Consider the following 24,859-nt stretch of genomic DNA (forward strand, 5'->3'; position numbering starts at 1 on the left):
TCCAGCCTGGGTGACAGAGTGAGACCTTGTCTCAAAAATAACATATAATAAAATAAAAGAGGCACATAAGGAGAAATACCTTGTCTCTGTCTCTAGATGCTGGTTTCTGTAGCAGCCTCTCTGCAACCTGAGGGCAGCAATGCCGACAGGCAGCAAGCTGCAGGCACACTTGACGGATGTGAAGATCTGGGTTCTGGGGATGCCGCTGAGCTGCTCAATGAGCCCACTTTGGACCTGCCCTACCACCTGACATTTTGTGATCCAAGTGAGTAAACTTTCCTCCTTTTTTTAGTGCCTTTGGGATCTGTTACTTGTAGCAGAAAGTATTTCAGCAGGTACCAAGGTCACTTCTTGGTGGTGGATTAATGACAGGCTTTATCTGACAATAAACCTGGGAGGAAATTGAGACAGCATCTCTAGTATTGGGCTTGCTCACGTCTCCAGCATCCACTGTTAACGCACAGTGCGTTCAGTGCTCAATCGCGGTCAGGGGCTACCTTCATCTCTTCTATGTACTGGGTTTGCTGACTTGAAATTCAAACCCTTAACCTTGAAGTGGACAACAGCGTACTCAATCGGAGAGGCAGAGGGAAGGGGATGTAAGCCAAGGCAGTCTGTTTTCAAGAGTAACTGAGGTAAGAGTAAGGATATGGGGGCAAGAAACTCACAATGAGGATTCCTAGTTTAGAACAACTCCAGTATTCAAATGTTATAACATGGTAACAATAGCAACCACGTATTGAGTGAGTGCTTCACTGTGTGCCAGGCTCCACACCAGGTGGTTTACACATATTATCTAATTATCACCATCAGGCAAAGTAAGTTATCATTCCCATTCTATGGTTATGAAAACCAGGGCTCTGTAAGGAAAGGAAAATCCCTAGTCACTCAGCTATTTAGAGGTAGAACAAAGATGTGAATCTCAGATCTGTGCTATTTCTAAAAACACACTTAAAATTCTACTATAAATCACACTGTGATTTTGAATTATGATTTGAATTGTGATTTTGAATTATGCATTCTGTTTGCCTCCATCCTTTTTTTTTTTTTTTTTTTTTTTGGACAGTCTCGCTCTTGTCACCCAGGCTGGAGAGCAATGGTGCGATCTCGGCTCACTGCAACCTCTGCCTCCTGGGTTCAAGCGATTCTCCTGCCTCAGCCTCCCGAGTAGCTGGGATTACAGGTGCATGCCACTATGCCTCGCTATTTTTTGTATTTTTAGTAGACATGGGGTTTCTCCATGTGGGTCAGGCTGGTCCTCAGGTGATCCATCGGTCTCGGACTCCCAAAGTGCTAGGATTACAGGCGTGAGCCACTGTGCCCGGCCCCCTCCGTTCTTTCGAATAATCATGAATTGACATAAAATATTACATACCTTTTATAATGGGGCAGAGGAGGAAGAATAGGTAGAGAGAGAAATAATGGGGGATTACATTGCATCTTCCAAACTAATCATTAAAAATTTATTAGACAATTCACAGAAGAAATACAAAGTACTAACAAAAGGACAAAAAGGTGTTTGACTTCATTAGTAATTGGAGAAATGCAAACTGAAATAATACACTTTTTTGCCTAGAAAAAATAGTAAAAATGTCAATTTAAAAAAAAATTTTAAGAACAAAAGAATAGTAAAATAGTAAAAGACTGATAATGTTTGGTGTTAGTAAGAGTCCAGGGGAAGAGATGCTTTAACAAACCATTGGTGGGGAGTACAGCGATCCATCATTTAAACGAAGAGTGTTTTGCAATACCTACAAAATGTTAAATGTACGTATCCTTGACCTTTTGATTCCACTCTGGAAACATCTGCACAAGCTTGGAAGGATACACGCCCACATGGATCTTCATGCAGCTATTGCATAATTCGTAACAGCAAAATATGAGGAAAAATCCAAATGACATCAATAGAAAAATGGCTAAGCAAATTAGTATATGCTTAATAATGGAATATTATGTGGTCTCTGAACAATGAAGTAGGTCAGTCTTACAGGCAGGCAAGAAAGTCAAGTGATAAGAGCAAAATGCAGAAGAATATATGTGGTATGATCCACTTTTTAAAGGCCTGCATATGTGTGTATACTGGCAGAAAAGGGGGAAAAGATGTTCTTTTACAATCTGGCTACAGTTTGAGGGATTTCATGGTCTTGAAAGAGGGGGAAAACAAAAAGGGTGAAGCTACTCCACACAGTAAAATAACAGGAATTTGAGACTTTCTCCCTGGCAACTGGAGAGGGCAGGCCAGTGGGTGTCACTCCTGGCTACATATTAAAATCACCTGGGGATCATTTCCAGCCTCTCCCGAGACAGCGTAAATCAGAGCCTAGGGTGGTCGTGAGGCCTGGGCCTTGAAGGTACTTGTGGTTCCTCAGGTGATTGATTTTAATATGCAGTCAGGATTCAGAATCATCCAGACCCAGGGATGCAGAGGAGAAGGTGAGAAACCCCTGCACCGTGGCGGGAGTCTGGGGCCTATGGAGGGTTACAGAGGTGAAGAATTCCTGCGGCAGAAGCCGACATTACATTTCTAATAACGGGGAAATCGTTATTCAGTTAGAAATTGTTTCCTACCCTATGCCTCCAAAACATCGCAATCTCCAGGAAAATGTGCCACCAGTGACAATCTCTGCTAGTGCTGCTTTGGAGGGAATGAAAGATGGGTGGTGGCCAGTGTCCAACCCAAGTACCAATGGATCAATGGATTAGTGGGCCACACCAGAGCAACAGGCCATAGTGGCAGGATACTCCCCCTGGGGTTTTCGGAGGCACTGGGCAAGGAGCTTGGTTGGGGTTGGGGGCCAGTTTCCCATGCACAGTCACTGATGGAGGGACGGGAGACATTTTATTTGGATGATAAAGGAATGAGTGACTAAAGTCGAGGACCTCTGTTCTGTAACTACAATTAAGTAAATTTTGATTCTAAAGTTTTAAAACAATAAACAGCTACATAATATTAACTGCACAGCCAAGAACTGTGCTAAGATTGCAGTTCATTGTCTCTGATCCAATATCACAGACCTTCTATCAATGAAGGATGTTCTTAAAGTAAAGTTGGGTGTTTTCTCGTTCTGTTCGCTACCAAGTGCATTGGCTATCACCTCACGTTTTCCACCCTCACAATTGTTCCACCTGCCGTCACTTCTCCTCATTTCCTGGGGGCAGCCACAGTCTTCCGTCCTTTAGTGCCAACCAGGACTGGCTCCACAGCTCAGACCTAGCTTCATGCCCTGCTAGCCTGGACATGCTGTCTCCTAGATGCCATGTTTTCTCTTTTGATGTATTCCTCCTTTTTGCTGCAGTACAGTGTTGAATAACTCCTTTAAGGTGGATGCATTTTCTGAATTCTTGCATGTCTGACATGTCTTCAGTCAGTTTTCACACTTGATTAATAGCTTGGCTGGGTATAGAATTCTGGATTTAAAACTTTGAAAGTATATCTCTGCAGGCTTTTGGCTTCTAATGTTGCAGATGGGAAGTCTGATATGGGAAGTGGGGGAATCTTTGAAAATGGATTTGTTCTTATTTTCATTTTACTTTATACTTTTCCCCTATGAAAGCTCCCAGAATCATTCCCTTACTGTTGGGTTCTGAAATATCACAATATTATTCCTCATTAATCTTGTTCAGCACTCAGCAGACCCTTTAAATCCTCTCCGCCATGTTTTTTGTTTTCTTTTCTTTTCTTTTTTTTTTTTTTTTTTTTTTTTGAGACAGAGTTTCATGCTTGTTGGCCAGGCTGGAGTGCCATGGTGAGATCTCTGCTTACCGCAACTCTGCCTCCCGGGTTCAAGCGATTCTCCTGCCTCAGCCTCCCAAGTAGCTGAGATTACAGTCGTCCGCCACCATGCCCAGCTAATTTTTGTATTTTTAGTAGAGACGGGGTTTCACCATGTTGTAGAGGCTGGTCTTGAACTCCTGACCTCTGGTGATCTACCCGCCGTGGACTCCCAAAGTGCTGGGATTACAGGCATGAACCACTGTGCCTGGCCATTTTTTTTTTTTAATGGCATTCTAATTAGCTGGTTGCCAAATTTTGGAATTGGTCCTCTATGTCACTTATGTTTTCTCTCATCTGTTTTCAGTACTTTCTTCCTGATTTCTTGAGGAAGAAATTCCATCAGAGTAACACTCCTGGCTCTTTCTAGCCCCTTACTCATTTCTTCCCAGAGGAAGAGAAGTGATTCGTCCAACGGGTAAGTTTAGAGGAAGGAGCAGGGCTTGTGTGCCTGGGTTCTTTCTCTTTGGGGATCTGGTAGCCTGTGGAAATGAGTTGTGATCAGCTCCTACCGTCTAGCGTGTGACTCCCTTGCTGCAGGGGCTCTGAGGGCCAGCCTGTGGCAGGTGAGTCTTCCTGGCTCGGGGTTGGGCTGCTCCGGAGCACTGTGCTTCCAGCCCGCTTCCTCTAGGGCAATTTTCTTCAGTCACGAAACTGACACTTTTAGTCCATCCATTTGTCCATTTTTCAGTTGGTTTCAAACTCAAGTGGAAAAGAGCGGGGGGCATTTATGGGCCTCCTTAATAAACATTTATCTTTTGGACTTTTTGATGTACTTTCTGAGAGGTTTATTTGGCTTTCTCTTCCAAATTCTTTCTTCTCTGATCGTTACCTTTTCAAGGCTTCCATTCTTATTTGTGGGTGTCAATATTATGTATCTCTGTGAGGAGACTGATTAGGCTATAAAAAAAGTTCTCTTATCCTTGAATTAACTGCTTTTTCTTCTGGAGAAATTTTCCTGCAATTTTTTTGTCTTTTTCTTTCTTGCTGCTATATTGAATCTAATATATGATAATCCTTGGACAGTCTCTTCATATTTAAGAATGAAGTAGTGAAAAGGCATTCAGGAACTCTGGTTGTAGAGGTGGGGCTTGTGGACCAAAACAATGTTGCTTTCTGGTGAGTTGGCAGGACAGTGACTATTTTTTTGAGATGAGCTCTTGCTGTGTTGCCCAGGCTGAAGTGCAGTGAGTATTCATAGGCACCATAATAGGGCACTACAGCCTTGAACTCCAGGGCTCAAGTGATCGTTCTACCTCAGCCTCCCAAACAGTTGGGACTACATGCAGGTGCCACTGCACCCAGGACACTGGCTCTTATGCTGAGGACTCTAACTCCAGAAAGCCTGGGATGTTAAATGCCTGCTCATGGGGAGAAGGGAGGGGTTGGGGTTCCCTATTCCATCGATGGAATTTTCAGTTATTCCCAACTTTCAGGCCTATGTTTCTCTCCAGGGCTTATTTATATCTGGGACATTCTCAGGGCTTCTTCCCTCCCATGTTGGCAGTTGCCCCATTTGCTTTTATTCTTCTAGACTGTGGCTTCTCCGTCCTTCTTTATGAGCTACAATTTATCCATTTGCTTTCTACTTTCCAGAAATTCATTAAGCTCTTTCATTTCTTTTACTATTCTTCTTATTGTCAATTTAAACCATTTTTTCCATTACTAGAATTTTAATAAAGTTTGGGAGGAAGAGGGGAAACATTACATGTCCCGTTCACATCCTTGAGTCAGTTTGCATTTTGAAATGTTCTAGAAGGAGACAAGGACTGTGAGGGGAGAAAACGGTCCCATTTTATGATATACATTTCTGCACTGCTCAAGCTGTTGCTTTTGATACTATGTGCAAGCACTGTTTTTACAATAGGAAGAGAAAGAACTAGAATAAGAATCAGTTACAATGACTTGCTGCCTCTTGCTAATGTGGGATACTGAAAGCTTCCTTCAGAACCTCAAGGCCATAGCCCATGACACAGTCACATCCTGGTTTCTATTTTGTCTCTTGAATCTTTCCTGAAAAGTCTCTTGTTCTACTTCCTTCTTCTTTGATTCTTAATGCAGGTCGCTGTCAAGATTCCATTTTCAGCATTCTCATATGCTCCTGTTCTCAATTCTCCCAGCCCCCATGGTTCTTAATATCACCAACTGACCAGCACAATTTTTAATCAGTTCCCATTCCTCTCTAGGTGCCTTAATCCCATCTAAGTTTTACTCCGTGGCATCCTGTCAATAAATACTTGTTCATGTGACATGGCTACACTAAAAATGTAGTTTTTTGATGACTTCTAAGGACAGCAGGACTCTTTTGGTGTTTAGCTTCATAGAAACCATTTTTAGCTTAATATATAACTATTCTCAACAAAACTCTTCAGTAGGTTCATAACTGCTTCAGTGCTAAAATCTTAGCAGATTTTTCATGTGGCCCTTCATTTTTTATTTATTTTGAGCATTTTAAGCCTTTGACCTGCAGAGACTATTTTCTAATTTTAAAATTTAAGAAACTTCTATTTTTTAAAGTTCTTTTTTCTTTTAAACAAACTTCTAGATATTAGCATTCTATACCAGATGCGGAAGTCTGTTAAAAAAAAAAAAAAAGGCTATGGAAGAAGAAAATACATGCATTGCATAGGCTAGAACAATTCTATTTTACATTTCTCTGCTCTAACTTTGTGTCGGAGTATAATACTGAGGCATCACATTCATTAAGTTCTTACCATATAGCAAACCATGCCGAGCACTTTATATTCACTATTTTATTTAGTCCACACTACCACATAAGATATATACTATTATTATCCCATTTTATAGATAAGGATGTTGAAACACCCAGGAGTAGAGGAGCTTGCCCTAGATCTCACAGGCAGTAAGTGAGATAACCCAGGCAGGCAGGATATAAGCCAAGTCTGTCTGACACCAAAGTCGACATCACTCTGCTGGTGTTTTTCATATTAGGGTTTGCCAATCTCTGGGGCTCATGTTCCTTGGATTCGGTGAGTTCTATAAGCTTTTACACTTAGTGTTTGCATATCTAATTATAGTCTAAAAGGAATTATATTGCCAGTTATAAAGACAAACTTCTCCTAAGGAAGTTTTGGTTCTTAAGTCAGTTCTGAAGACTGAGTCCAAGCAGCCCTTACAGTGTCTTTGTAAAACTTCTTTGCAGAACATGAGAATTTTTTTCTTGTAGGTACCTGCATTTTGCAAAGTTTATGAACCCTATGTCATGCCATACTGATTTTCTTCCTATCAGAAAGAAGGCAGTCCATTTTATGCTGTGTGAAATATTTGCCAACTTAACAACTTGTCTTAGAAATCCTAGTTAGAATTTATTTTAGGTCTCCATATACTGTCTTCACTAAATTATTTAGTTAAACTTGAGCATTTGGAGAAGTGTTAGTACTTCACGTTTTAGTTGGGCATATTCTACAAAGTCAGTAATATATTTCTGGATCTATATCAGTTTTCCTGAGGGAAACTCTCATTAAAAACATATCATTTAATTTTCAGATGCTGGCTTGAAGCCAAGTACATTTATTAACAATTAAATCCTTTTGACAGGTCCACATCTCTAAGATAGAAGTTACTGAAAATTGGGCCAACTCATACCTTTTAAACATACACACTCTGGAACTAAGAAAAAATATATTTATTAAAAACCTGTGCAGTTGATTTGCTTATGCAAACATTTATTAACTTAATAAGACATTGTGATTCTTGAGCACTGTCATTCTTTAAAAGCAGTGACTGTGGGTGGGCTTAGCTAGAAAATATAAGGTGTAGAATTTACATTTGTGGAATTCAAGAACATTACCATTGACTAACCATATATATAATAATTCTTATTGACTAATGAGGCAAGTCTAAAAAACATTTTCCACTAATAATAGAACTTTACATGGAGCTGTAACAATTTTGTTAAGAGTTATTCCCTGTCTTGGGACTTGACTTCTGGTTAGTTTTTGATTCATATGATAAATAAAGATCTCTAATATCAAGCACATATTATTTTGGGGTCCAACAAGACAGAGGTGAGGCTGGCAGAACTGATCTAACTTTTAAAAATGCTTTTCATTTTATGAACTAAGGAGACCAGTAAGTAAACAAATACCTACTAGGTGAAATTTATACCCCATAAAGATGCTCAAGATTGTTGAAGGGAGGGTCAGGATGAATAGGAGGTTAAAGCAACGTGGCTCTGCAGTTCAGTATGGCTTTGGCATTTTCTTTCCTATTGATATTCCCTACTGTCTAAGAGTAGGATTTCTTTGTCATCATGCCCCAGTTCTCTTAGGTCACACCCATTATTCATTTATTATTATTTATTTTAAATGGCATCAAGGGATCCATTTTTTAAAGTCTCGGCCAAACACAGTGGCTCATGCCTGTAATTCTAGCACTTTGGGAGGCCATGGCAGGAGAATCACTTGGGCCCAGGAGTTTCAGACCACCCTGGGCAACATAGTAAGACCCTATCTTTACAAAACATAAAAAAAAAAAAAAAGAAAAGAAAAAGAGAAATTAGTCGAGCACAGTGACATATGCCTGTGGTCTGAGCTGCTTGGGAGGCTGAGGTGGGAGGATCACTTGAGCCTTGTGCAGTGAGTCATGATTGCACCACTGCACACTCCAGCCTGGGTGACAGGTCTCAAAAAAAAAAACGTCTTTTTAAAAGTCTTTATTAGAATTTGGATTTGCTTGCTTGTAAGGTTTTACTTACATGTAGTACAATATCCATTTCTGTTTACTTTGAAGGCACTTTCTGAAGGTGGAACTTAGAAGTATCTGGTCTGTCCCAACGCCCAGTAGGCCATGCTCATGCTCAGGGGCAGGCCCTAGTGCTCCGCAGCACTCACCTTGGGTGGTGCTTGTTTGGATGGTGAGTGGAACTAGAAATTTTGGACCCCCTCACCCTCTGTGCTTCTCCATAGAAAATACAGGATGCCAAGTCAAGTTTGAATTTTAGATGATTTCAGTGAGCAAATACATTCAATTTATTTGCTGATTCTGGCCACCCTGCTAAACCTCAGTCTCTTCATATGCAAACTGTGTATCATAATGGTACCTACTCCTGAGGCTTGCTTACCACCTGGTGTATATGCGTATGTATTTTATTTTATATGGCAACCCTGGTTTGGTAACTTGTGCAAGATTTTGCTCAAGTATTAGAGCCAGTTTTCTGATTCCAGGGCCTTATCCTCCATAATGCCTCAGTCAAGAACTCCTAAACTAAGAGCTCCCAATGAGTAGAGTAGCCAATCATGACATTAACTACCATGTTGAAAATGTAAATATCGACACAGTTGCCATATGCTAATTTTTTAATATTAATAAACACCCAGAAGCTTACTATATCAGTACTTATATGTATATTTAAGGCTAAAAATAAAATTCAAAGAGAGACAAATTTCTCACAATTTTCCTAGTAAATCTGTTTTTTTGATGTGGGATCTCACTATGTTGCCCAAGCTGGTCTCAAACGCCTGAGCTTAAGTGATCCTCCCACCTCAGTCTCCCCAGTAGCTGGGATTACAGGTGCATGCCACCTTGCCCAGTTAATTTTTTAAGTCATGAATTCAAACATATTACAGAAGGTTTGAACTTTGATAGCTATCACTCTATCGAAGTGGATTCTAGAGAAATTAACAAATGCATGAAAATTAAACTTAAGTATTTAACTTTCTCTCCTACTGTTCAATGCCTTCCTCTTGTCTTTCCGGTGGCATCCAAATGTCTCCGCACAGTATTTGAGACTCTCCAGGCCGGGTGCCGTGGCTCAAGGCCTGTAATCCTAGCACTTTGAGAGGACAACTTGGGCAGATCCATTGAGCCCAGGAGTTCGACACAGCCTGGGCAACATGGCAAAACCTCATCTCTACCGAAAAACAAACAAACAAGCAAAAGGCACCCAAAATTAGTCAGGCATGGTGGCATGTGCCTGTAGTCCCAAATACTGAGACTGAGGTGGGAGGATCGCTTGAGCCCAGGAGGTCCAGGCTGCAGTGAGCCGAGATTGTGCCAACTGCAGCCTGGGTAACAAAGTGAGACCCTGTCTCAAAATAAATAAAGGAAGAAAGGAAGAAAGGAAGAAGGAAGGAAGGAAGAAGGAATGGAAGGAAGGAAGGAGGGAGGGAGGGAGGAGGGAGGGAGGGAGGGAGGGGGAGGTGAGGAGGGAGGGAGGAGGACGGAAGGAAGAGGGAGTGGAGGGAGGGAGGAGGAGGGAGGGAGGCGGGATGGAAGAAGAGGGAGGGAGGGAGGTAGGAGGGAAGGAGGAGGGAAGGAGGGAGGGAGGAAGGAAGGAGGGAGGGAGGAGGGAGGAGGGAGGAAGGAAGGGAGGGAGGGATGGGAGGGAGGGAGGGAGGGGAGGGAGGGAAGGAAGGAAGGAAGGAAGGAAGAAAGGACTCCAGATCTGGCTGGGACTCAAATTGTCAGCCTCAGTTCCCATGAACTCTCAGTCTTGAACTCCACCCTAGAGTTCTTGTATTCCTCAACTTTATGATACACTTCCTGCTCCAATATCTGTCTTTGTCTTGAAGTCCCTTCATCCTGGAAAGTGCTTTCCCTATCTCAACCATGGGAAATCTTTTATCTCCAGCTCAAACACCCAGTTCTTTTTTTGATACAACCATTATCTCCTCAGCTAACTGGCCGTGTGGCTGATTATGTTATTATACCACATAGCATTCCTTGCCTTGCAATTGTATTACACTTGTCTCCTTGACTAAAATTTAGTTTCTTATGGTCAGGGGCTGCTTTGTTTTATTCTTTTCCACACTGATTTAGTACCAAAACTGATGCCTTTCCCAAAGTAATTCCTTAATATCTGTCGAACCAAAGTTAGTCCCAAAATACAAGAACAGAGCTCTGAATGTTGCAGTGCCGTTTGTTGAAATTTTGTGAATCCTCCAAAAAGGTTAAGTTGGTTTGGGTGTGCTCACAATGACTGGCTGTTAGGTTTTCAGCACTTAAAACAACTCTTCCTTGCCATTAAAAACCGATACACATTCATTTTAGAAAATGTGTGAAGACACACACAAAGGAAAAAAAACAACAGTAAACTACCTTTCAAGGGTAGTTTACTGGATTTTCCCCTGTACATATAGAAATATTGTTTGTTTTCTCAGAAATATTCAACAAAGGCAATATGGAAATGTAGATAAGGGCACATGGGAGAACAGGGGCGGATGTGAACTCCCAGGATCTAGTACTCCGTGATTCTATGACCCTGGTTTAGTCTCTCTATCTCTCTCAGGCCCAGTTTCTCATCTGAAAAGTAGAAATATGAATGCTCGTTTTTATTCCTACAGAAGTTTTGGAAAGATCAAATTATAAAACATTTGACAGTATTTTGTAAATTGAAAAATACTATATGTCTGGTTTTATAAGTATGTTAACTGAATAGAAGATGACTCTATGGATAGATGGAGTGATCAGATTGAATCCTAAATAATAATTCCAGGTGGATGGACTTCTGCCTAGCTCTGTTACCTGACTTACAAATAATCTTAACTTCACAGAAGGGAAAAGAATTTTTATTAAGCATCTATTACATGCCAGGTTCTATGCTATCTGCCTTACACTTGTCTTCCTGTAGCACCACAAAATGCCCTTTCATACATGAGGAAAAGCAGATTCAGTGAGCAAAGTCACTGATATTGTAAGATTAAAACCAAGGTGCATCTGATTTGAAGTCCCATATTCTTTTCTATTTTTCAGTTAGAGGCACCTTTTAGGGAAAGCATTTTTATGGAATTCCTCTTATTCTTATGGAAATTCTTACTCTTACAGAAACTTTCAGAGCGATGGAAGGGCAGTAAGATTGGAAACATGAGTTATTTTGATACAGATTCCCTTAGGAATATTTAAAGAAGTTGTGATTATTTCATTATTTCATCTTAGAAGAAACAGTGAACTAACTTTTTTGTTTGTTTATTTTGTTTTTTTGAGACAGGGTCTCGTGCTGTCACCCAGGCTGGAACGCTGTGGTGCGATCAAGACTCACTGCAGCCTCAACCTCCTTGGCTCACGTGATCCTCCCACCTCAGCCTCTTGAGTAGCTGGGAATAGTAGCTGAATAGCTGTGGTAGTAGCACTACCACACCTGGCTAATTTTTTGTATTTTTCTGTAGAGACAGGGTTTCACCATGTTGCCCAGGCTGGAAGAGTGGACAAATTTAAAAAGTGCTTGTTTGCAGGCTCGTTAAAGGAAATAAATGGCAGATGTTGACCTTTTGCATGTAATTTACCTAAAGGTATCTTAAAATATAATTTGGAAGATTTTATAGCATGGCTTCTTTAGACCTAAACAGAGCTGCTGAAGGATGCTATAGAATTTCCTTCTTGATAAAATATTTGTTTTGAACAAGACAGGCTTATCTTTTTGGTACTTATTCATAGTCCTAATTGGAGGTGGAAAACTAGACTCAATCAAGGATGAGCATTCAAGTAAACATGGAAGAAAAAAATCATTATAAATTCTGCTGAAACTGTGATTAAAATAAATGATACAGCACAGAGGATCTAAAATGATATTACAGTACAGAGACACATGAGGGTGCTCTAACCAACTGCTATAATAAATAAATTGTTCAAATATTGGGGAAAAATTAAGGCCCGTGGTGAATGGCAGTGATGAATTCTGACTTTTAACATTAGCTAAACAGAACAATCTCAGAATAGATGGTTTTATAAAAATAAAATATGTTGCTCTCCCCTACCTCTCCCAGTTTAAAAAGTAGATGTTCATATTGGCCAATTTGGAAAATACTGAAAAGCACAGAGAAGAAGAAACAAAGTGGACCGACGTTACCGTCAGCCCTGGGAGGTGGGGGCTTTCTAGAGACTTAGAGCCAAGCCAGTTGGAGGCTTAGCTCAGGAGGCCTGCCTTCAAACACAAGCCCAGCCTGTTCTCATTTTGATTCCACAGACCTTCTGCTAGTACGAAGCGGTAGTAGAGACTGGGGGTCTAATGACCGCAAGAAGAGAATTAGAGACGCATGTTTATCTCAATACATTTACTCTCATTAAAGTTCATATTCACTGACATCATGCATCTCCTTGAAAAAGTCTGCCCACCCACCATTAATTAAAGCCACATTTTAAAAAGTCGGCGTGTGCACTTTTATTCCAATCAAAAGTAGCCTCCTAAGTTTTGCAGAGCAGGCAGGAGAATATCTGAGGCCTGACAGCTGTTCACCTCTACATGGTGAAGAATCATGTGATTTACATTAAAAGTTGTGTTTATTCAGGGCCTAAAATATAATAGGTATGATCTATTGTCTTGAAGAGTTGAAACATTCAATATCTAATGACCTATTTAGTGAAATTAATATTTATTTTGATAAGTCAATGTTCTTTTGGATACAACATCTGACCATATGCTTTTATCTTTCCAAATAGAGAAATCTAACCATATACCCTGTTTGAACAATTAAGCAGCACACTCCTATCAAAGACACCACACTTTATAACTTATACATGCACTATCAATGTTAAGACAAAGGTCAGTGTAAATTTTTTTATCCAAATCATTGCACAAACGGTAATTACCAATAGTTGTAGGATTGCAAAACCATAGTCTATTTTCTTGGCAGTAGCGACTGTAAGTTCATAAATTCATGAAAATTAGGAATGTTGATTTTTAAAGTTCAAGAAAGGTACTATTTGTAAACAGTTCAGGTCACACTCATGTTATACCATGTGCTAAGCAAGAGTTCTTTCCTTCCAACTTCCTTTAAATGAGATTTGTTCTCTCCAGGAGCCTAGTAAGGGGGTTTTCATCCATTCTTTTCTATTATTTTTCCTATTAAAGCCCCTCCAGGGACCGTTCAATTTTATGCTGATTTTTCTTTATATATTAATATCAAACACATTTTTATGTTGTGGTGATAAAAGACAAATTATGGTTATCTCTTCCTATTGGCAATTAGATTATTCTAGAATAGTTCTGAACAAATATTTGATTAACCCAGCCAGTTAATGCTTTCCACACAAAAGTATCAAGTACAGCATTACATTCTCTAGTTATTCTGGTCGTACCACCATCCCAAAAGACATGGGTCATCAATGGGTCAGAACATTGGCATTGAAATGGTTTAATCCTCAGGTAAAGCACCCCTGGACTAGGTGTTGAAACCTGACTTTCTAGTCCTTTCTACTAATTTCCTTGTGACCTTGAGTACCTTGAGGGCCTCAGTTTCCTCATTTAACAAATGGTGGTTAGAGGGGGAACACTGACTGGAGCCCAGGAAGTTAATCAGGTCTAGAGGAGAAGGGGACAGAATACCCTTTGGGGATCATGTCTTCCCCTGGTCCACTTACTTATCCAGCACCAGAAACAATAAGGTGGGGCTTTTATGAGTGAGACTTGGGTCAGGTTCCAAAAGAGGGCATCCCTAAATCTAGAAGAAGCCAACGAATCATGCTTGGTGAGTTGTTTTCATGATACATATAAGAAAAGATGCTCTGGATCTTTACATCCCTTAGATATAAGCATTCAATGTGCCGTTGCTATGTAGGATGAAGCACTATCCTAACCCACAGATTGTATCTTCTGCTTAAATGATTAGTGTCCAGAGGGACCATAAAAGACTCGAATCAACACAATGCCAAACGCAATGGGTGGACTCCTTCAACTAGCTGTAGGAAGGTGGAGTGTGGGTGGGAATATTTCAACCTAGTTGTTGGTATTCTTCAGAACAAACAGCTAATGGCTAGCGGATAGTAGGGAGTTGTGACTACACAGCATTTTATCAATTCTAGGAAAGTTTAAGATAAGCTCTGCCTAAGTGGTTTATAAAGCCATGCAGCCTACAAAATGAGCACCGTTGCATTTCCATACCTTCCTGCCAGCTCTGTTGTTATGAAGATTCATCAGGGCTCTGGCATCCTTTCCTTTCCTTTCCTTGGCATCCACGAATGCACGGGCAAATTTGATCCCATAGTCAATGTTATCACTGCAGCCACCCCAATCAAAAATGCCCTTGCTGTCCTTGGCGCTTCCCATCTTCTTTGGATCACAGGAACAAGATTTTACTTCTCCTTGGCTACAGGCCCTGGTGATGGCAAATACAACTCCAGCTGAGGAGATGGCATAAACAAAGGCAGATTCCCGACTACCTGAAACAAAAATGCTTTTCTTAAAAGTGGTCCAGTAGCACTATTTCTGAATAACTTTCATATGATAATTGTTTAGTACTTGCTCTGTTTCAGACAGCCTTTGCCACTAGACAACAAGGTACTGATATTCTTGAAGGGTTCTTTTCCAGAGCCTGGGCTCTTTCTTTAATATGAATCATCTCCATCTAATGTAGGTTTTTGTCAATTTAGATATCTATATGGCAGCTCTTCTTAAATAAGGAGTATCAAAGAAAAAGATGGCCTTGCCCAGCTCCTGGCTTCACATTAGTCTCAAACACAGGCTTGCCCTGTTTCAACAGAGAGCTCTAGATGTCCTAGAAGAGAGGAGCATAGCATCTCTAGGCCTTTTACTTTACTTTACAGTCTGAATGCTACAATTCTATCATTCCACAATATAGTTGGGAACTCATGGCACCATAGCTTTCCTCAAAAAATCCTTCCAAACCTCCAGGACTTACTGAAGATACTCATATGCATTTAAATTATTGAGAATGAAATACTGAATTCAAAGAAATCTAGGGACTAAGGTGGGAAGAGAATTCTGACAGTAACCAGCCCCTTGCATTAACACGGGAGAGCTTTGGCTTGGCATTGACTTTCATAAGTAATTGAGAGATTGCTGAAGGCAATATGCAATATCCTTGAGTTACATACTATATGTCTAACTATTAAGGTGAATTTACTTTCTTCTGGAACACCTGCACTAATCACTGGTATTGGGTAAAAGACAGTGAAAAGTTTTTCTTTGGTTTTTCTGGAAGGAAACAAATTTACCGCCTATAATTCGACTTGGGCAAGAACCCTTTGGGGTGCTTTCTTAGAATTGTTCTTTATTAGAGCACAGGCTACTTTCACTTACAGGCTGAAAGGTACATATTTCAGTGCAATAACTACATTAAATTATTTTAATAATCTGTAGTAACTCATAACACGGTGTTGTGGTATAGTGACAGATATAAGGCTCTTTGGGGTCCGTGTGCACCTCATTTTTCAAGTGGAGCTGTATTTCATTGTTATTAGCATGCCCTTTTATTAATGGTTGCTGCAGCAAATATATTAACAATCAAAATAGAAGCTGGACAACCTAATGCCAATGCAAGGCAGAAAACAGAGAACCATTCGGTGATTCGATATGTCAAGAGGAGTGTGACTTTTTGAACCACACAGCTGGGAGAGCAAACCACCTTTTCGCATTGAAGCCTTGCTTGTTTCCGTTTGTTATTCAGTGTTAAAATTTATTATACATCCCTTGCAATATTTGCTCTGCTAGTCTCATTATTAAAAATCAGGAAAACATATCTACACCATATTAAATGGCACTTACCTCAGCCTTCAGAAAATATTTACCCCTCAAACCTCGAACCATCAAAAAAGGAATCAATCATGCCCTGTAGTTAGGTAAAATCAATTATATGACTATTCGCCATAGGTAGCAGGTAGTCCTCTCCAGAGGGAAATATGATGGTTATGAGAGCTATTTTAAAGAGTCCCAGCTTATACTATAGCGATCACAGATATTCTAAGTGGAATTGAGATGTTTTGTAAAAGAAGGTGACTAATACATGCTAATGTGACTTAATCTCAGGTAGTGGCTTTCAGATAAACGAAACTTTTATTATATCCATTTTATAGTTTAGGAAAATACCTTTTCCATAGTTACCCCATTTATCTTCTAAAGCTTCGTTTGGGATTTAGAAGCCAGTGCCCATGTTTAGAGAGATCACATAGAGGAGGAAATTCCCTAAAGCTTAAGTATGTGGCACTAGTCTTATTTTTTAAGGAGAAAGAAGAGACATTTTATGAGGTGGTCTGTTACGGGCAAGGCATGGAAGATGGGGATGATAGTATATCAGGTAACCAGACAGTATTTTGAAAGCAACAAGAGATATAAATTGTCTAGGTGCAGAATTCATCCTGGTATAACTTGGAAACAATTACATTAACTTGTTGACTGAAAGAAAACAAATCACAATCTGCTTCATTTCAGAAATAATTTCTAAAGCAAAAATATGACTTTTCTAAATATTTGTCATTTATTATTCAAACACATTACTAAATAGCTAGATGTTCCTTTATTTAAATTAAAATTTAGCACATTGACTGGTTTTCATTTTACCTCCAGATGGTTTGGTACCATGTAGATACAGCCCTATGATGTTTTCAGTTAAGTGTTTAGATGAATCACTAAAACGTTATGTGTGAAGTAGTAGCACATTTCAAGAGCTGGCTTTGTAACAAAACAAATTTTTGATCTTGGGCTTCTTCTTAGAAAGATTCTTTTTAAAGCTATCACAAAATGAAACAAAATCCAAATCTAAGTGGTGACATCTATATTTCCTAATGTGTTGCTATTGAATTTTCTCTAATTTTTGTATGGAGATAAATCAAGCAATGTCTACTAAGCACATAGGCATAGTTTTTATTTGGGGTAGAGAGATTGTTACCTAGGAAGGCAAAACTCTAGAAGCTAGGGTTTCTTGAAGGTTATGGGTTGTTTGACTCTCTTTAAAGTATTTGCTTTATAAAAAAATATTTATAAGGATGAGACCTAATTACCTTTGTGTTTTCTAAGGCTAATTCTAGAATTTTGGAGGTGCATTCTTGCAGGGATATTTTTAGATTTGCTAGTTCTGTCCTTGTTTCTCTGCCTGTGACTGGTAACTGTCTGTTGAATGAGTAAATTACAAATGTTTCTCAAAATTGTTCTGTCTTACTCTGACTCTTTAAAGCCAAATAGGCAAATTTTCTCCATTTCTCTATGACCATGGGACATTTTGGTAATTTTATGTTCTTCTTATAAATGGTCTTGCCTGCTGCCTTTCCTGTTCATCTATGAGCATATTTAGATGTCCACAACTCTAGGATGTAACTTTCTCTCTAAGCAACTAATTGTAGAAATCTTTGGATAGCTTCATTGGAATTTCTTGATTATTTCCAAGATGAGCTGCTTTAGGCCAAATTCAGCCCTCCCATAACCAACACAAAATCATCACTGACAGTCATAATAGTTTGCATAAATGTTTGAGAGGGAACCTGGCCTTCTGTGAAGAATGGAAAGAAATTGTGTAGCATGACTGGTTTAAATTCTGAGTACTTTGGCAAAGTATCCTGCTTCATCTGAAAAAAAATCTGATGGAAGTATGAGTTAGAATCTCTTATTTACCTGAGGCCTAGACTAAGTTAAACTAGTTCTGCTTCCTCCAGTCCTGTCACCCAGGCTGGAATGCAGCAGCAAGATATTGTCTCACTGCAACCTCCTCCTCCCAGGTTCAAGTGATTTTCATGCCTCAGCCTCCCAAGTAGCTGGGATTAAGGGCATGTACCACCACACCCATGGGGTTTTACCATGTTGGTCAGGCTGATCTCTAACTCCTGGCCTCAAGTGATCTGCCTACCTCGGTCTCCCAAAGTGCTGGGATTACAGGAGTGAGCCTGGCTGTTGCCTCTAGTTCTAACCTCCTTCCTCTCAGCAATTCTACAGCTCTGAAGAAACTAATAGCGTTAAGATTAAGTTACAGTATTTTATGAAAGAATCCCCAGCTTTGATGGAATATTTTCTTTAGGATCACTCGTCCATATTGCTTCCTTTGATATGTGATCTAAAGGTTTTATTCAAATATGTAGACACCTTATTAGATCCAGAGATGATCGTATTATAAATGAGATGCATATCTAATTTGAAATCATTGCAAAATGGTTGTAAGCACTTTGAAAAAAAATCCTGATACGTTTTAAACACTGAAAGCCATGCATAATATAGCCAAAGATTACTTGTGCTAGATATTTGCAAACTCTCTTTAACAAGGTCTAGTTTCTTTAATTGATTCACTGCGAGATAATCTAGGTGAAGTCTTAAAATTCCATGAAGCTGAAATTTATTATTAACCTTTCAAAAATTCGCGATGTCATATCGAAACTCCAAAAGGAATGCAGAAGAATATAGTTCTTAAACTAGAGAATAAAATTGCAGAATATCGCAGTAAATTAACTTTAGGGATACTCTAAGAATGAGAGTACTACGCCCTTGGGGGATTTTAGAGACATTCAGTTATGCATTTGGCCTCATAAAACCCTAGGGCTGTGATGATTACATGATAGAAACACCCTCTGTTAAGCATTACCAAGTGCACAGTCCGGATGATTTTCTTAGGAATTGGGGGGGTAGGCAAAAAACAAGTATAAAGTTTCCTATTTTGGGGGTTTGCACATAAACTGCTGTGTTATCAGTCAGATTTTCTAATAGCAAATGGGCTGTGGTAGTTCTTGGAGAATGCTAATAATGCCAGGTTAGCAGACAGGCATTATTTGAAAATAAAATATGATTTTCAATTAATTTTCTTTGATTGTGCATTAGCTAGTGAGCTATTTTCCATATTCAGAACTTTTAAGAAGTTTACTATGTAATTAGAACATGTTTAAGGTTCCTGTTAAGGAAGAAAAAAACCTCTATGTATTCATGTTTCCCACCTCTATCCCCCATAGCTATCCTTATTGCTTAAAATGTAACTGGAAAATAATAAGTACCCACTACAAGTTTATCCACTCATTCATCATAATGAATGGACAGGGCCCGCAATACACAAGGCACCAAACAAGGTGCAGGGAATATAGGTTAGTTTCTGCTCTTATAGAATTTACAATCTGTTGGGAGGAAAAATGTTGAATTTAGTCATAGAGTGACTCAAGGTTGAGTAGCTGAATGGAAGGTGAAAAGTGGTGAGTAGAGATTTGTCTCTGCTTCTTAATAACACTTACGTGGCGTTTTTGCAATGCTGATCATCTTTTGCTGAGAAAAGATTTGAAGATTCTATCCTGATGCTCTGCTCAAATTCTTCTGGAGGAAGCCCCAGAAAGACAAGGACAAATTCAAAAGAGACTTGTGGCTCCTTCTCTCTCGTCTCTTAGAGACAAAATCTGAACCTGGAGGATGTGCTGTATTGAAGTGATGGACAGAGCAAAGAATGAAAAGACAACAACCTGGGGTTCTACTTCTTCCTTTGAATTCACCTCTTGTAAGCCTCTAGACATGTTCCTTGATTTCTCTAGTCCTCACCTATAAAACAGGGACAATGACGCCCAACAGAACAAACTTCTGATGGAAGAAAATGCAATAGAAGATAAGCAGGGTCTCTGAAGACAGGGTGAGGGAGCTGTGCATGAGTAGAGAGCCATAGGGCTGGGTGAAGGCAGGAGACTTACTTCGGAGTAGGACCCTGCCAAAGAGGCTGTGATCCCTGTCCAGAGTGTTGCAATTCCAGCGGTGCTGGCGGAACTGGTGCTGGCATTCCGCTGTCCACTCGGCCACGCCCTGGCTAATGGCACGCATCACATCTGGATGTCGGTGACACAGCTGCCGCTGGCTGCTCACCAGGCCTGGCACATTATCGCACATCACCCTGGAGGAGCCACCTGTAGCTCTCATGTACCTATAAGGGAAAAACCAACACAGAGGTGAGGACAACGTGAACAGAGAGGCCTGACTCGGTGTTCCTGGGAGACTGAGGAGTTCAAAGCATTTTTCAAATATGAATTCCTTATCCTTCTGGTGATATTAGAAAGCAAGGGTTTTTACTTTTTAATGTAGTGGAGAAACAGCCAAGGCAGGCAAGCATAGTGAGTGATCTTGCAGAAGTTATCCCCAAAATGCTGTGATGACTTCTGTTGGACATGAAGCTAGGTCCACTAGATGATGCTCTGGGCGGGGGGACAGAGGTGAGGTCGGCATCTGGGGGAATGAATGATGGGTAAGAAGCAATGCGTCTTAGGGAGAATGTGTGGAAGACTTTTCTCAAGAAGGTTCAGATCTCAGTGACACAATGTGTCTGGACTTGGCTTTGGGGGAAGCTGACCTTAGAAGCTCTTCGTTCCCATTTATTTGACAGAATGTCTTAAGAACTGTCTGTATCTGTCTAATCAACACCTGCTGGTATCTGATGTTACACTCTCCTCACAGACAGGCTGTTCTTTCCTTACTGAAGAGCCTTTTAAATATTTCCATTTTGTAGCTCTTTTTGGCTTTTATAAAGATCCTTTGGAAAAAATTCTTTCTATTGTTATTAAGGACACTAAATGTTTGGAAGAATCAAACAGTGTTATAGCTCCATAAAGTACTTTTTGAAAAGAAACTTTAACAAAAAATTACATCATCATCTCTACCCAGATGTTCTCTATTAGTCATGAAATGTTTAGAAAGGTACCTTTTATATAACCCAAGCTGCCATAGGTGTCTTTTGAAGCGATCAAACAAGGAGAATGTCTTTTTCTTGTATTTTCATTATTTTATATGATCATAAAATCGTTACAGCTGTGACTTCCAAAAAATATATTTAAGTGACAGCTGAGAGACAATATGACAAAAAGCCTGAGCAATAAATAATGTTTATACACCCATGGAAACAGAAATAGTCATTTTATTGAAAAATGGTCAGTCTGATAAATCAATCTTTGATCCTGTGTCAGCAATGTCAAGGCTAAACGCCTCCCTGTTCAAAGCCGGCTTAGGAAGGAATTGAAGCCCTCTTCCCATCAGCGCATTGCCTTGCTCCTTTGAAGAGCTCCAGTGTCTTCCTACAAATTTCCCTGCTCTAGTCTGTAATTGAGCTGAGACCCCTTACCAGATTCTTTAAAAATTAGCCCACAATAACGGGTCTCTCTGAATCAATATTTTAATATCTGTTCTGAAACTTTTAGGTGCAAGGAAATTACAGGGCTATCAACTCTATCTCTTTCCAAGACTAGAAAGTCGGCAGTTTATAGAACAGTTTATAGATGGGGAGGGAATTTGCCTTTGGAACTTTTAGCGACCTGTTATGGTTCAACATTCCATCAGTATGCAAAAATAAGTAAATTGCAGACCAAAGTACAAAGGAAAGCAGCAAAGTTACTCTTTGCGGGGACGGTTGTGAACAGGGTAACATCTTAGAGACAGACCCCGGGGTTGTAGCTTTGCATTAAAGCCATAGTCTCTACCTGGAGGCAGCAAAATGTTCTTCCGCCCCACTGGGGTGAACCTGGAATGTGGAAGGACGGGAAATAATACAAAATCACACGCTTTGGGTTCTACAACTCCTGACTGCCTGAATTGGCCCGTCGATTTACCTTGAGGCAGTTTTGGGAGGGGGGTGGGGCGGGGGAGGCGGTTGTAGTTTTCAAGGTGAATTTACACACACACACACACACACACACACACGTCTGTACTAGAGCTGGAGACCGGGCTAGCACGTCTCTCAACAGGATAAGAAATTGGCTGATTTTGCTGTCGCTCAGCTGGATCCAAATAAGCCAAACATCGGAACTCTCATTTGGTGGGGGAATGTGGTTTTATGGAGTTGTCAAAGCTGAAATGATCTTCCCGGAAAAGAGAAGGGGCTCACCATGGGGGCGATAAGAGGGCAGTAGCCAGGGTTCGGGCCAGAATCCGAGACTGCTGCGGCCGCGGGGAAACGCAGTCAGGAAGGGTCTGTGTGGCCAATGAGGTCCCCACTCCGATCTCCAAAATCCCCCCGCGGTCGCGCGCGTGTACTTACCACCATGAAGAGTTGACCTCGGGGGTGAGCCAGGTCAAGAGCAGAGGGAGCCAGAGCCAGATTCCACCGAGAGGGGCGTTCATATTAACCCCCTTGCGTCTGCATCAGGTCAGACTCCGTGTGCGGGCGCCATGCGTGCCCAGAGCAGAAGCGCTCAGCTCCGGGAGCGCCTCGTCACGGCCGCCGGCGCCTCGCCGCGCCCCCGCCCCCCGCTCGCGTCTGCGACGAGTGGCGAGGCTCGCTGATAAAGTTTCAAACGATGGGCCCGGCGAGCGATAAAGGCCAGCCCGGGCCGCCTCGCCCACAGCCCAATTCCCCAGGCGCGGCGAGCGCCTGCAACCCCAAAGCTCTGCGCGCCTCCCGCGCGCCCCTGTCCGCTCTACTCCCCTCCGGGCGCAGCCGAGGGAGGGGGTGCTGCGCCTGGCGGGGGTGGGGAGAAGCGCGGAGTTTTAGACAAGGGTGCATGAAATGATGGCAAGAGATGTCTGGGGATGAGGTGAGGCCAGGAAGGGGGAACACCGCTGCATGGTTACGAGCACACGCGAATACAGGCACCTTTAGGGAAGCTCCGGGCCAAAGAGCATCCGTGGGCTCTAGGAGCGCGCGTTCCGGATTGCCGAGGCCATCCGCTGGCAAACAAGTCCCTGAGCGTGCAATGTGGGGCAACGAGGAAGGGGGCCGGGGGATAAGGAGATTACTATGCATGGGATACAAGAATCCAGAGATGATTCTCAACTCATTGCTTCGCTTCTCTCCCTGACGCTGGGATGAAGGGCTAGCACTTGTAAATTTGGAGCTGCCGCGTCTATGCAGGGCAAGATTAGGGAGGGGCCAGGCCTCAGCGAAATGACCTGTTGGCTTTGATTCCTTGGTGCTGGGCTTATATACAGAGCCCATAGGGAGGGGAACTTGGAGGGTACATTACCCTCGGGACCTAACCCAGCAGTATCTGCCAAAGTACCCAGGAAAGATGCAGTTTTTACGCACATCCAGCTCCTCTCCGGAGCTGCGGAGCGCAAAAGAACACATAGAGAGGAACCGAGGCAGCCAGGCGTTCGCGGGGGGGGGTGTGCGCCCTTGCACCTCCCGCCGCCCGGGCGCTCAGCCTGTGCGCCTTGTGGAGGTTAAGGGACCCTCGGTCCTGGACCTGGACCCCCGCTCGGGCCCGCGGGTGGAGCATTTTGAGCAGTAGCTGGCTTGTAGCAGCGCCGTTTATCACCGGAAAGGAAGGAAGACCAGGAACTCGTGGCGGCCGTGAACTGTTCCATTGCTCTTTTCCTGGGGTGGAGGGACTCACTGCCCGCCCGAGGAGCGTGCTCTGGGGAATAGAGTGTGCGCCTGTGTGTATGTGTGGGAGGCGAATTGTTCGCAGGGCGTGGGGGAGGGGGTGCCGCCCAGATCGGAAGGACGGGCTCTCCCTCTCTCCCGCCCACCCTCGGGCCTGGGCTGGCCAGAGCGTCAGCCCTCGCCGGCCGCTAGCGCGGTGAGAGGCTGGATGAGGCGAAGCTCAGAGACGCCAAAAACCTGAAAGATGCTGTCATCGCCACCCCCTTCCCCCACGCTGGTCCCTGGCAGGTCCGGCCCCTCCCAGGCTGACCCAGATACATCCCCGTTTGGGTCCGGAAAGGGAGGGGAGGGAAACAAGCACCGCGCCACCCACGACTCGGGAAGAGAGGGCTCCTCGCCAGGGCCGCTCCGTATCGCTGGGCCGCGACCCAGGGAAGTTCGGTCTGCGTCGGTCGGGCGGGAGGTGCAGGGAGGGTGCATGCGGCGGCAGGCGGCGGGGCGGGGGAGAGTTTCTGCTCGCCGTGTGTGCACGCCGGCCATGGAGAGGGTATGATAGGCACCGGAGAGCAACATGTCTCTCATGTACCTCCATGCTTCTGCTCACAAACCTCTTTCCCCCATGAAGCAGGGGAATAAACTAAAGCTTACCTCCACCCTTCTTTGTCCCGCAGTTTCTTGAGGTAAATCCAGACACTTGGGAAAGAAAAGGTGGTTGGCTCCCAGGAAACATAAACATTGCCAAAATCCAAAATTTCACTTCTACCGTGAATAAAGTAGGAGTGTAGATGTGTATGTTGGGAAAGGTAGGCAGTTGTATGATTCTCTCATGGAGAATACGATTTGAAACCACCTAAAAACTCCAACTCAAGTTCCACCCATCTCAGCACATCGTGTCCTCGCAGCTAAGGGGTGTTAGAAGTACATGGAATGTGACCATCAGCTTACAGGCCCTTCCTCTCCGCCCAGGGAATTAGTGAGTGGCCAGGAGACCTGCCCTTCAGTTGATGGTGAGGCCAATGGAATGACCTAAACCTGAAACAGACCTCCTGGAAAAGGAATGGACCATCCCCAAAAACTAATTAAATCCACGCCAGAGGACCTCATCCTGGGGCAGGAGGAGGAGGGGTGCCACATGTCT

General features: G+C 42.2%; 1 protein-coding gene across 2 annotated transcripts in view; it reads right to left on the reverse strand.

Moving 5' to 3' along the window:
- WNT2 (Wnt family member 2) overlaps positions 1 to 22,869 on the reverse strand; it is a 48,602-nt gene extending 25,733 nt beyond the window's left edge. For both annotated transcript variants that reach the window (XR_001884547.1, XM_017867349.1), the window contains exons 1-3: positions 22,435 to 22,869; positions 20,108 to 20,334; positions 14,610 to 14,887 (exon numbers count right to left, since the gene is read on the reverse strand). Coding sequence is in view for 1 of the 2 variants with exons in the window: in XM_017867349.1 (XP_017722838.1) it covers positions 14,610 to 14,887; positions 20,108 to 20,334; positions 22,435 to 22,517 (588 nt within the window). In the remaining variant the exon portion in view is untranslated. The remainder of the gene's footprint in view (positions 1 to 14,609; positions 14,888 to 20,107; positions 20,335 to 22,434) is intronic.
- Positions 22,870 to 24,859: the final 1,990 nt, after the last annotated feature.

Source organism: Rhinopithecus bieti, unplaced genomic scaffold (assembly GCF_001698545.2).
Source record: "Rhinopithecus bieti isolate Rb0 unplaced genomic scaffold, ASM169854v2 scaffold_3858, whole genome shotgun sequence".
NCBI classification, from domain to species: Eukaryota; Metazoa; Chordata; class Mammalia; order Primates; family Cercopithecidae; genus Rhinopithecus; species Rhinopithecus bieti.